We start from the raw sequence: 13,086 nt of genomic DNA, 5'->3' as shown, positions 1-13,086 counted from the left end.
TGTGTGTGTGTGTTTGTGTGTGTGTGTGTGTGTGTGTGTATAAGCATGTGCCTTGACAAGTCTTTGGAAGTCCTAACAACTGTGGAGTCTATTCTCTCCTTTCACTGTGTGGGTCCTGAGGAGTAAACTGAGGTAATCAAGCTTGGTTGGCACTAAGTACCTTTGCCTACTGAGCCATCTCACTGTCCCTGGATTTCTAAACATTTAAGCTAAACACACACACACACACACACACACCAATCCAAGCATGAACTCTCTCGAGCCACAGTGTATTACTCCTGTAAGCTTCATGCTGCCTGCTGAAATGTTGCCCTTTTCAACAGCATGACTGAGCTGGACAAAGAGATAAGCACCTTGAGAAGCGGCCTGAAAGCTGTAGAGATGGTGAGTACCTGCTTCCCATAGTAACCACCAACCTCTTCACCGTCCTGCTTCCCATGGTAACCACCAACCTCTTCACCATCCTGCTTCCCATGGTAACCACCAACCTCTTCACCATCCTGCTGGACTTCTGATCTTGAGCATGCCCCCTTGGCCTGTGACCTGCCCAGGATAAACCTGGTTCCATAAGATAGAATAACCACCAAGAACCAGTGTGGCAAATTAGTTCTTTGCAGCCAAATGTCCTGAGTGACTGACCACAGTCAGAAATGGAAGTGGGCCTGGGGGGCCACCGGTTCACCTGGGAAGTAGGGCTCCCTAGAACGAGTGGGCCGGGTGAGGCCATTTCAAAGACCCTCTCAATTTCCATGTTCTGTTACTGTTTGATGTTGACTTTTTGAAGACTGATGTAACTTCTCTGTTGCTTTTGAACTGGCTCTTTGGGGAGTCTTTACCAAACATGCACTCTGACATACTGTGCCCAAGGCACTAGGTCACAGTGACCCAGAGTCCCTGCATTTGATGCTGCAGGCCAGTTCCCTCAGCAGGGCCCTGTCTAGATAAGCATAGTGATCAAAGAGGAGCGTGATGGAAGGGCTGGAGAGACTGAATGTACCGGAGGCCTGTGATCGACTGGCATGTCCTGGGGGACGTGCTCCTACTGGAGGAGGTGGACTCCAGTTATGGCTTAGAAGCAGGGTGCTGTGAGATGGTACACAGGAGGGAGGCTGCCCAGGTGCAGAAGATGAAAAGGAACCACAGGAATGTGTCAGAAGACAGAGAGGAGTCAGAATGTAGCAGGGCTGTGCTAGGACACCACCTTGGGAGTGCCACATGAATTTAGCCGCCTGCCAGAGAGCAAGTCCAGGGCTGAGAGCCGCCACTCACAGCCCCGCCTGGCTGGGTCTATACTGGGTGAGGTTACTGATTCAGAGGCAAGCGGAAATTTCCCGTCCCTAAATACCTTGTGAGTCATTTATCACTAAATGCCGTGGCTCCCCCATTGCTCTTGTTTTAACCACAGACCTAGACACTATTGAGTTCATTAAAGACAGTACTGATAACAGTTTATTTTCTCCCTCCCCCCCATAAGATTTAGGAGCATGTTTTTGAGGGGTTAGGGACTAAAGGGAGATAAAAAGAATTGTGTTATGACTACCTGGACATCCCTCCACAGATCTCAGAAGGCCCAGCTTTCCCAGGGCATTTTGGTCACCTTTTCCTTATCAGGTAGACTTTCTTGAGACTCAAGTGGCGGTTGTGCCATCCCTAAGACAGGTGGTGGTCACTCTTGAGCCCTGTGTCTGAGTTAGCACAGACCAAGACCCAGTCAGGGTGGTGTCCCAGGGATGTGCCGTGTCTTTGCTCGCTAAAGCATAGCTGCGCTGCATCTCCTGGGGGGCACATGGTAGCACCATGCTCTTACTAGGAAAGGGATGCAGAAGCCGTCATAGGGTTTCTTTCTGTGCTTTATACATGACCAAAAGCCACTCAGGGGGAGAAGGATTATGTCACTTATATTTCCATACCACAACTCATCAGCAGGAGTCAAGAACTCAAGACAGGAACCTGGAGGCAGGAGCTGAAGCAGAGACCATAGAAGAATACTGCTTGCTGACTTGCCCCTTATGGCTTGCTCAGCCTGCTTCCTTACACCACCCAGAATCATCTGCCCAGGGGTCTCACAGTCTACAAAGAGCTAGGCCCTCTCATATTGCTCATTAGTCAAGAAAACACCCTAAAGACATGTCTACAGGCCAGTCCAGTGGGGACATTTTCTCAACTGTGATTCCCTCTTCCCAGATGACCCCAGCTTGTATCCAGTGTACAAAACCACCAACTAGGGTAGGCTTTCTCTTTCCCTGGCAGCTGAACTATCTAGCTTCAACTGGACACATTAGTAGGCAACAGAGCTCAACTCATCCAAATATTTGTGTATCCTAATTGTTCCTTGTCCTAGTCAGTGATGCTGTGTGAAGTATCAGAGAGAAATCAGATAGTGATTGGATAATGACACCCTTCAAGATACTTCACCATCCGTGCACCAATACACACACACACACTCTCTCTCTCTGCTAGGCCAAATTACTGAAACTGTGGTGATGTCTTCCCGTCAGAACTGTTATGGGCTTTTGCTTATCCTGTCATTGATTGTCAGGGTCACATGGGCAGTGCCCTTCTTTCACAGTGAAAAGCAGCAAGGTCCAGAGTTGTCTGCCATCAAGAGCAGGGCCAGTGGTAGGCTGAGTCAGAGCCCATAGCCCTTGGGCACAACACTCCTGCTGAATAGTGTTTGCCACAGACGGGGCAGGAAAAACGTGTGCCCGTCAGCCAGTCAGGTGGCGCTGAGCATAGTTATTGCCACAATTGGGGCAGGCAGACTGAGCTCAAATTCTGCCTCTGTCATTGATCAGCTCCTTGGCTTTGAGCAAAGAATTAATTTCCTCTAAGTTCTGTGTGTCTGTGCAGTGGGGATAGTGATGCTGGGTACTGTGGCTATTCAGAATGTGTGTCTCAAAATGGCTGGACTTCAGTCATCTATGTGATCCTCACCATGGAGAAAATGGAATAGTAACAGAAGGTTCATTTCCCTACCTGTCTATTCACCAAATCCTATTGGTGTGGACAGGAAGAAGGGAGAGGGTGGTTACGTTGCCAGATGCTGTAGCTGCAGTTCTGCTGACCGAGATACCATGGTTTAGGAAGTGAATAGAATTGGGAGAAGTGGGGAGGTGGGGAACCAAGACACCAGAATTCTGCACCAAAACATCAGCCTTTCCTTCATAAATCCTTTGAATCCAATGTGCTCCTACTGTTTGTTTGGGCTCTGTTGATTTGAACTAAATGTTAACTTGCTTCTAAATCCAGAGTGAGAAATCACCCCGGTATAATACTCAGAAAATTCAGTAACTGTTTTCAGTATTTCTGTGCACATGGCATGAACTTGGTGTGGAGAGGGGAAGGATGGGGAAGTGGAATAACATGAGAGCTTTCAGATCTGTTTGCTGTCTGAGTTGTTTAACTTGAGTCCTGTGGAATAGGAGACAAAGTGTATGTGCTTATGAAACCTACTCCATCAGCATCTGCTTCCTATTTTCAGGAGTTGGAATATCAGAAGTCTCAGCCCCCCCAGCCTGGAGACAAGTTCGTGTCTGTTGTCAGCCAGTTCATCACTTTGGCTAGCTTCAGCTTCTCGGATGTTGAAGATCTGCTGGCAGAAGCTAAGGAGCTGGTAAATTTCCCTGTGCCCTGTGCACTTGTGTGGTCCTTCAGGCCCGAGCTCCCGTGTGCTGCTTAAAGTCAGCAGCCTGTTTGGGAAAGGAGGAGTAGTATTAGACCATCGCAGCCAAGGAAGTACAGCAGCAGATAACTGTTTTCCAGGTTCTGCTGTCGCATGGAGCAGTGGTATTTTTATCCCCAGGGCAGCCCTTAGTGTCTTAGCCCTGTGTTACCTTTTGCCTATGCAAGACTTTGAAGGTTTGGGATGGTGGCACTTTCCCTTGGTTTCCACTGGATTGATATACTCATCTCTGAAAGCAGAGTATGTGATGAGTTTGGGGAGCAGATGTGACCAAGGTCACATATCTCTGTGTAGGATGCTCATCTGAGTCAGAGCCTCCAGAGCGGGCTAACAGATGCCTTTTACTTCACAACATCACTAAAAAGGGATGTTATTTTAGTGAGACACTCTTTTGTGATTCTTCCTATTTGTTTCCTAATAACCTTTTGTTAGATAATAACCAAGACTTCTAAGCTTGCTCCCTTGGTAAATCTTCCCTTAGGTACCATCTTACTATTCATAGGTGGTATTAAGCCCATTCTCTACCACAGAGTTCTACACTGTCCACCTCTGAGTGTGCATTGTTGTTGCTGTGCTAAAATGACCTAAAGCAGCTGGAGAGGAAAGGGTTTATTTGGCTTACGTGCCCCAATCACAGTCCATCATGAAGGGGAGTCAGGGAAGGAGCTCAAGGCAGGAGCTGAAGTGGAAGACATGGAGGAATGCTGCTTACTGACTTGCTCCCCACAGCTTGCTTCCTCACTCAACCCAGGACCACCAAAGTGACACCGCCCATAGAGGGCTGAGCCCTCCAATATCAATCATTAATCAAGAAAATGGCCCCCCAGACTTGCCCACAGGCCAGTCTATTGTAGGCAGTTTCTCAGCTGACTTTCCACTCCTCCCAGGTGTGTCTGGTTGACAAAAACTACAGCACAGCTTTCGGCCACCACCCTACTCCGTTCTCTTCAGTCTCTCTTTCAAGCTTGAGTAGTAGGGATCAGATTGAACTCTTCTGTGTGGTTTACCGATCTCAAGATCAGAGGCTGTGTTCACAAACATCAGCTAATATCAGTGCTACCTTCCCGCTGCACCAAATCAATAAGGAGACAGATGTGCCACACGGCTGCCATTCGGGGTCCACCTCTGGCATAGCACATTGGGAATAGGACAAGCAGCATGGGTGTGGTCCAAACTCACTCTTGTGTTTGTAAAAAACGGGAATCCCTACTCTGGAGTCCTAACAGGTGACCTACCTCATCAAGGAGCTAAAATACAGAATCAACTGAGTTATTTTTATTTACTTATTGAAACACACATACAGAGAACTCTGTGATTTTGTGTGTGGGAACATTAATCTGGCCCAAGGTTCCTTCAGATTTCTAAAGCTAAAATATACATGACTTCATCATCACTAGAATTCCTAGATAAAAAGATCATCCGTGATGGCTTAAAGTGCATGAACTTGAATATTTTAGAAGCTCAGCTGTAGACAGTTTATTCATTCCAGAACTTTTAGAAATCAGCTTATAAAACCATGAATCAAGTTGACTGCTCTAATGTGGAGTGAGAGGGATGCTATGTTTCCCTGAAGAGTTCTGCTTTGTAACAGGACATTTCCAAATAAGTAAAACTTTGAGACTAGTTCCACATTAAGAGAAAATGGCCGAAAATATATTTTAAAATAGGCCAGTGAACTGCTTCATTGAGTGAAGCCACTTCCATGCAAACCTGATGACCCGATGACCTCCCACCCAAAGGGCAGAAGTGACTCTAAAAGCTGTCCTCCCATCTCAATGTGGGCACCATGGCACACATGTACCTGCACACTTACATGTGTGCACACACAATAACTAAGTTTAAAATAATAAAGTAATTATGAAATGTGTACAAACATGCATATCCTAGTCAAAACTGTCATATATAGGAACATGGAAAACATCTTCTTTAATGTCATAATATTACTAAAATATCAGAAGCTTTGACAGTATAGGTAATGCAAGAAAAATCAAATCAGTTAGAAACTATGGAATTAAAGATGATACAAGCTTGCCATGATCTGAATATGAAGAAAATAGAAGGTCTTATCAGGAAGCAGTTGAGTAGCACAGGAAAAGAGAATTCAGTTGACTCTGGAGCCTGGTCTCTGAGCTAGGCTGCACAGGGCCAGCACCTGGGGCCCTTCCCAGCATGGGAGCTCAGAGCTGATGGTGATGTTGATGACGCTAATGCTGAAACTTGGGATGGCAGACTCTCCAGGTTATTAAGGAAAGCCCTCAGAGCTAAAGCAGAAACTGTTAAGAGGTTGGAAAAGAAGCTGCACATAATATTTTGTTTCTGTATATTTTGTGTAAATTTTAAAAATTATCCCTAACTTTGCACTTGTCAGCTTCGAAGAGACGTTAAATGGATTTCTGAGACATTGTAGGATTGGCCTAAAGTAATCTCAGGCAGAAACTTGGGACGGCGTGAATGACTCCACAGCCAGTTATTGTTCCCTAATTAGAGCTGGGGGAGCCTAAAGACAATATTAGCATTATTTATGGATAAGAAAAAGCAGCTGACAAGTCCCGGGTCCCATTTGTTTTCCATATTCACCATATGGCCCCAATAAATGGCATTAAACCCCTTCAAAGGACAGCTTAAAGCACAAGATTTCCAACCCCCGCTGTGCTTGCTGTTGGTCTCTGGGTCTTGGGTGTCCTGGTCTGCAGTGTTCTGCCGTCTCGTGTTTACTGCTGTTTAGTTAATACAGAGTCATAGGAGGAAGTCATAGGTGGAGCTGAGATGATGGGACGGGGCCATGGCTTCAGAAGTCAGGGATATTCAGTTTCCCGCTTGGGAAATGATGGGGAGGTGCGCTCAGCAACTGAAGGTAAATAGGCTGGCTAAATCCACCAGTTAGAGCTGCGCTTCAGCCTTCTTAGGAGAATTCAGTTGGACGGCGGAAATCAGTTCTCTTGGAACACTGAGGTCTTTTTTTTCCAAATCTTTTTCTCCAGTTCACTAAAGCAGTGAAGCACTTTGGGGAAGAGGCTGGCAAAATCCAGCCAGATGAGTTCTTTGGGATTTTCGATCAGTTTCTTCAAGCCGTGGCAGAAGCGAAACAGGAGAACGAGAACATGAGGAAAAGGAAAGAGGAGGAGGAGAGACGGGCTCGCATGGAAGCTCAGGTGAGAGAGAGAGGAGGCTCACTCCGCAGGTCCTCCCAGAAGCCCTCGCCACAGCCCTGTTCTCTGTGCTCCTGGGGACCAAAGCCAGGGCCGCAGGATAGACAGGGGCTCTGCTCCGGCACTCAGCTCTGACCCAGACCCAGGCCCTTTGTCCCCCAGCCCTGTGCTGCACTGTCACGGACAGGATACCTGTGCAGTCTAGAGTGACTCAGACAGCTTAGATCCGTATCACATTTCTCTTGAGCCATTTGGCAGTTACTCCAAAGACTGGAAAAGCCTGTCAGCATCCCATGAATGGATAGCCTTAGAAATTACTTTAAGAAATGATTATAAGATTTCAAGAGGACATTTGTGTCCTTTATAATTGCCCTAAATTACCTATGAACTGCCTCAGATGCAAAGAGAGAAACTATAGTGACTTACCTAGAAATTGGTAAGGGAGCTTTTTCTTTGATTGTCCATTGCCTTTACAGTTAGCCCTCACATCCCACACAGGTTAGTAGCCATGGCTGAAACATGGATGCATGGAAGAGATTCACTCCCTCCCATGTGGCACAGAATTCTTCTATACTGAAAACAAAATACTCTTTAACCCTAAGAGGATTCTTTCTATGTGCAGCTCAAAGAACAGCGGGAACGGGAACGTAAGATGAGAAAGGCCAAGGAGAACAGTGAAGAAAGCGGAGAGTTTGATGACCTGGTCTCAGCTTTACGCTCGGGAGAAGTATTTGACAAAGACCTTTCCAAACTCAAACGGAACCGCAAACGCATTTCCAACCAGGTGACGGACGGTAGCAGGGAGCGACCAATCACAAAACTGAATTTTTAATTTTCTTGCATCCTTTTCTAGAAAGTGCAGTAGCAGCCTTTGGCGTGACTAGAACTTTACACTGCCTTGCAATCCAGACAGTGGCAATTTCTTCTCTCACCTGTGAGTGAAGTGTGAATGTGTGTGTGTGTAAATGTATGTGTATATATGTGAAAATGTATATAGAAGTCTGCGTGTTGTCCATGGACCTCTGTGTATGCTTAAAAAGTTTATGTTAATGTGTGTGCTCAGAAACTCTCTGTGTATACATTCATATTGAGTGGGACTCATTTTCTTTGCCTGAACACCATGGCTGTTCAGAAGCACAATACTCTCTCCTGAAACAGATAACAGACATTCCTTAACATTAAAAAAGAAAAAAAGAAAAAAAAAAAAAAAAAGAAACAGAAGAAAACAGGAAGTCAAAAAAAGAAAAGGCTTGTCTTGTGAAGTATTTTGGTTTCCAAGGTTGGTGTAGTGAGACGGTTTTCACTGGTAGAAACGGAGTTGGAAATACAGATTTGGATGAGTTTGGTGGCTGCTGGTGCGACCCCTGCTGCCTGCATCAGTGACTAACGTGGAAGAACAGCCTCGCGTCCCGATGCTGCTGCCAGGATACAGTCCACAGATGTCTGTTGAGAACATCTTGCACACATTCATATCATGTAGAGTGTCAATCACGATTCTTCTGTATGTTTAAACATAAACGCCAGGTTTCTCTCGTTTCATCCATTTTCCTGCCAAGGGCTCTTGATTTCTTTCTTTCTTTCTTTCTTTCTTTCTTTCTTTCTTTCTTTCTTCTTCCCTTTTTTGAAAACACGCTTTCTCAATAATGCCACCTGCATCCTGGCTAAAGACCAGAATTGCCAGAACCTTCTTGTTGATCTAACAATACAGATATGTAAATCTGGAAAATGAAATTTCCCACCTAAGACTTAGTGGAAGAACTCTCTGAAGATTCTTTATGAAGGCATATGGGGTGCTTTGTGGGGTGTCTTCTGTCTCCTGTGTAGGCCATGCTGCATGTCTTGGGATAAAGGACACTTACAGTGGACACAAAATGTCAATAGTATCTACAGGGATGCTCAGATCTATTTATCTCAAAGAATATTTGAAGCGATTGCTGTTACGTGTTGTCATTTTAAATTGTGTGTCACTGATGCTACCTGTACAACTTCAGTCCAAAAAACTAAAGCTCTCAGGGAGAAATGAAACAATGAGCATTAGAAAATAAAATATAGATGCTTACCACTCACCTGCCAACTCTTAGTATCCTTAAATTATATGATATGTAAAGAGGACTGTTACTCGTTTTTTCTTTTGCTTTATTTATTTGTACTCGAGTGTGGGGAGGGACTGCTGTTTTCTCTGTGTTTTCCACCTATCCTTTTGCGGTTGGGTTTCCTGTGGAGAGAGTAGTTTTTCCTATTGCACTAGAATATTATTTACTCCCTAAATTGAGTTTTTCAGTCAAGTATCAAATATTTATTAAGCACTTACTATGTACCAGGCATAGTAGAGCTGTAGTGCTAAGCAAGACAGAGTCTCTGCCCGTCCAGGAGTTCACATTTTAACGGGGTTTTCAGGGACGCTAGAATACCAATGTGCATAGTATACAAGGGTCGTGCTATTTAAAATAATTCACATGAACTAGATGCTCAGTGCGGATGGCGAGGATCTGCGCTGTGTAAAAGCTGTGAAACAGTGCCCTAAGAATTGTCACGAGCCGTGGCTCTTTCCTTTTCCTTTTCCTTCATTGCAAACATAGCGACTTTCTACCTTCTGTGGAAGTGAATGGCTTTTCAGTAAAGCAGTCGCAGGTACAAAGCAGAGCTACCTCCCAGCCCCGAGCCACGCAGTCTGCAAACACGGCACGGCCGCGGTGCTGCTGAGGGAAACTTGGCTCGGCCAGCTGGGAGGGGAGGAGGAGTGGGAAGGAATGGTGGCTTTCTCTGTCCCTGATTAAGTAAGTGCCTCTGTGTAGAATCTTTTCTTTTCATAGCAGGAAAAGTTTGGCTCTGCTCAGTTTTGGAACTGTGGGAAGAGACTCGGCACAGAGAGCAAGTTTTTGTAGCATGTCCCCTTGCCCTGTTTAAAGTCATCCTCACTTGGGTGTGGCCATCCTGGTAGGCCTTCTTCGCCATTCTCAGTTTTGGTTTTCCTAAAAACTGTGTGCAGTTAATTCCATGTGCCATTGTTACAAACAAACAAAATCTACTTTTTAGACTGGTGCTGGTGTAAGTAGCCACTTTTCTCTCTTGAGTATGTATTTTAAAGATTTTTTTTAATAATGCCAAAAAGCAAAAGCATTATAATTTTTAAACTTAATTAAATGTCTCGTATCTTCTTAGCTTAGTAGTTGGAACCACCTAGTCTTTAGGTGCAAGACTGTTGTTACAGAACCAAGAAAAAAAGATGTCATGTGTGTTATGAGACTGTACATTTTTAAAAATAGCAATATGCAATAAAGATGACTTCATTGGGTGTACACATGTGTTTTCTATGAATTATTAAAATAGCATCATCAAACTTCTTAGAGCATTCCACCATTGAATTTAAATGTTGCAAATCAGTGGGTCAGAAGTATAATGTATTTTTAAAGGTGTTCGTGCCAGAGCTAAAGGAATGTAATTTCCTATTGTCGCTGCGTTTCGTGTGTCCAGACTATGTTGCTGCCTCTTTGTGTTTACTTGGTCTATGTGGCACACCTACACTTCTGAGTTAGGTGTGCTGGAATGCCAGTCTGCAGGATCTACCCCTTCCCGTCGGGAGGCGGTCCTGGTGTGTATTAGTACAAGAAACACCACCAGGGTAGCAGAAGTAACATCCTGGAATGCAGAGGCTCCCTGCTAGTCGCCTTTCACCTCAATCCAGTTTGAAGGCAAGCAACTCTCAAGCCCTCCGAACCCTGACTTTTCTGATCTTTGGAATAGATTTAGTGTTCTGATAACTGCGTCAGTTTTGGTTGTTAAGTTACCGGACAACTGCATATACCCAAACCTGTTCTCTGCAGCCAGTGTTCAGACAGGACAAGCATCTGCATGTCAGACAGCCTGTCTTGCAAAGCGAGCACACCCTTGCCTCCTATCTCTGTGAGTGTGGAGCTACGTCCAGAACGGAGCCTTGCTTGCCCTCAATGTATGGATAGGGACATGGCAAACTGTGAAGGCCTTAGATCATTATAGTCAGTTTGGCCTTACTTACCCAACTGTAGCAGTAGCTGGGGATATGATCACTTCTAGCAGAGTGACATCATGTGCTCCATCTAGAACTTGACCCCTTTTCTACAGCCTGATGTGGGTTCATATGCAGTAAATTGGGTATCACATGTTCACATGTTGTGTGAACAAGCTTGTTTGTACTTATATGTGCATACACATGGAGTCCTGAAGTTGACACTGGTGTATTCCCACCTTACTGGGGCAATTCAGTCTCTTGTTGAACTCAGAGCATGCCAATTCCAGCTCCCTGGTTCTGACTAGTCTAACTTGCTAGTTTGTTCCGGGAATCCCTTATTTCTGCCTCCTGGGTGCTGGGATTGTAGGCCATCACAGCACCTGCCCTGTGCTGGGGGATCTTAACTCCAGTCCCTGTTTTCCAGGTAGAGCCATCTTTCCAGAAAGATTGGCACATTGGTTTGATCATAGTCATTCCAAATGACAGGTTCTGGAAGGGACAACTTTTGGGAGTTTCTGTTGGGTAGAGAACACAGAAAACTCTGAAGGCTGAGCAGCTCCTAGACAGGTAGCTGAATAAACACAAACTTTGGGGTGTTTGGGATAAGGGAGGCAGGACTCTAAGTTCGGCTCATTAACTCTGGCGTTTACATTATGTTACATCTCTGTGTGCTCCTTCCTAATAATGTGAGTTTCACTTAAGGCTAAAATTTTGTTGAGAGGGCAAGACAGATAGCTCAGTGGTTAAGAGTACGTATTGCAGAGGAACCAGTAATTCTGCATCTGGGTATCTAAACTAGAAAATAAACACTCACAAAAAGAAGTACTGATGATATACATATTGGGGCTTGAGAGATTCCACAGTGGTTGGAACACTTGCTCTTGCAGAAGATCTGGGTTCAATAACCAGCACCCAACAGTGACTTAGCTATCAGAAACACCAGTTTTCCAGAGGATCCAACACTCACTTCTGGCCTCTTCAGGTACCATGCACACATGTGGTAGGCAGCCTGAGACTCGGAGGCAAAATTTACCCATACACATAAAATGTTTTTGAAATAATCTGGACAGTGAAGAAAATGCCTGGCCTGCCCTTTGATCTCTTCCCTGGCATGGCTTTACCACTGTGTTTTTTATCAACTGTTTCCATGGTATCAAACAAACATGGGCACAGGCCTGGCAGACAAAGGTTGCTTTCTCTGTTGTTGATTTTGTTCTGAGAAGGTCTCACTGTGTCACCCACTCTTACATAGATGAGTTCAGGTCTCAGATTCAGTTGTCCTAATCATCCTGCCTCAGCCTCAGTCTAACAGTGAGATCTGTATTTCTGTCAAACTTTGATGGGTTTTAGGTTTTCAGAAGAAATAAATGGTTCCTAAAGGGAGGGGGTTGTTCATATTACTTGTTAAAATTTCTTCTCAGGGGGCACCATAAGCAGCATTTACTTCTTCTACTAAAGTTGGAAGGATAAACTGGGGTACCATCCTGGTAACATTCACACTGGAGAATCAACGGGTGCCTTGGGCTTCCTTACAGAGTATGGGTGAGGGATTGCTTACAGAGGTGTGCTTACACCTCTCCTAAAAGACTGCACCTGGAAAGCCTTTACCCAGCAGAGATGAGGGCTTCCTCTTGTTTCCATTGATGAAGCCCCTTCCCTAGTCTCCCCCAGCCTATATATTCTGATGCCTCATCAACCCTGCCGCTTGCAATTGAGACTGTGTTGCCTAAGCAGGTAGTGGGGAGCAGGCTGGATGCCCAGGGGAGGGTCTTGTGACCGCCACCCTCACCTCCACCTCTCGTGGGTGTAAACAGTCAACCAACCCAGCTGGGATGATTCTTTTGGGCTCAGCTGACTCCAAGATGGTAGCTGCTTGGTTCAGAGGACAGTCATACTCAATACTTGTGTTAATTAGTTCTCTCTACCTCCCTGCATCTGCTTCTTTCTCTAGGAGGAGGAAGGGAAGTGGGTCAGTCTGTAACACTAATTTTCAGTGCTACTCCCCAGCTCTTTTATACTGATTAGGGTCATGTTGGACCTTTTTGTGGCAAAAAAAAAAAAAAAAATCAGCAATCCCTTGTGACATTTATATTATATTATAATATAATATAACATTTATATTAATGTTCTCGCCCCAGCCTCCAGGGTAGAGAAACTTCCTAATTCTGATCGGCTTGGGCTAGTCAGTGCCCTCTAGGATCAGAGGGAGTGCCCAGAGAGGATGCTGGACAAGGTTTCCAAAAAATACGTGAAGGAAAGGGAGTATT

At 45.1% G+C, this 13,086-nt stretch overlaps 1 protein-coding gene across 3 annotated transcripts in view; it reads left to right on the top strand.

The window, feature by feature from the left end:
- Nucleotides 1-10,122, top strand: part of Daam1 (dishevelled associated activator of morphogenesis 1) — a 159,578-nt gene extending 149,456 nt beyond the window's left edge. For all 3 annotated transcript variants that reach the window (XM_057782290.1, XM_057782291.1, XM_057782288.1), the window contains 4 exons: nt 324-384; nt 3,482-3,613; nt 6,664-6,834; nt 7,454-10,122. In XM_057782290.1, coding sequence (XP_057638273.1) covers nt 324-384; nt 3,482-3,613; nt 6,664-6,834; nt 7,454-7,663 — 574 coding nt within the window. In that variant the 3' untranslated portion in view covers nt 7,664-10,122. The remainder of the gene's footprint in view (nt 1-323; nt 385-3,481; nt 3,614-6,663; nt 6,835-7,453) is intronic.
- The last annotated feature ends 2,964 nt before the right edge of the window (nt 10,123-13,086 follow it).

This window comes from Chionomys nivalis, chromosome 10 (genome assembly GCF_950005125.1).
Source record: "Chionomys nivalis chromosome 10, mChiNiv1.1, whole genome shotgun sequence".
NCBI lineage: Eukaryota > Metazoa > Chordata > Mammalia > Rodentia > Cricetidae > Chionomys > Chionomys nivalis.
Note: the sequence above shows the minus strand (reverse complement) of the source record. Positions and strands in the feature narration are given on the sequence as shown.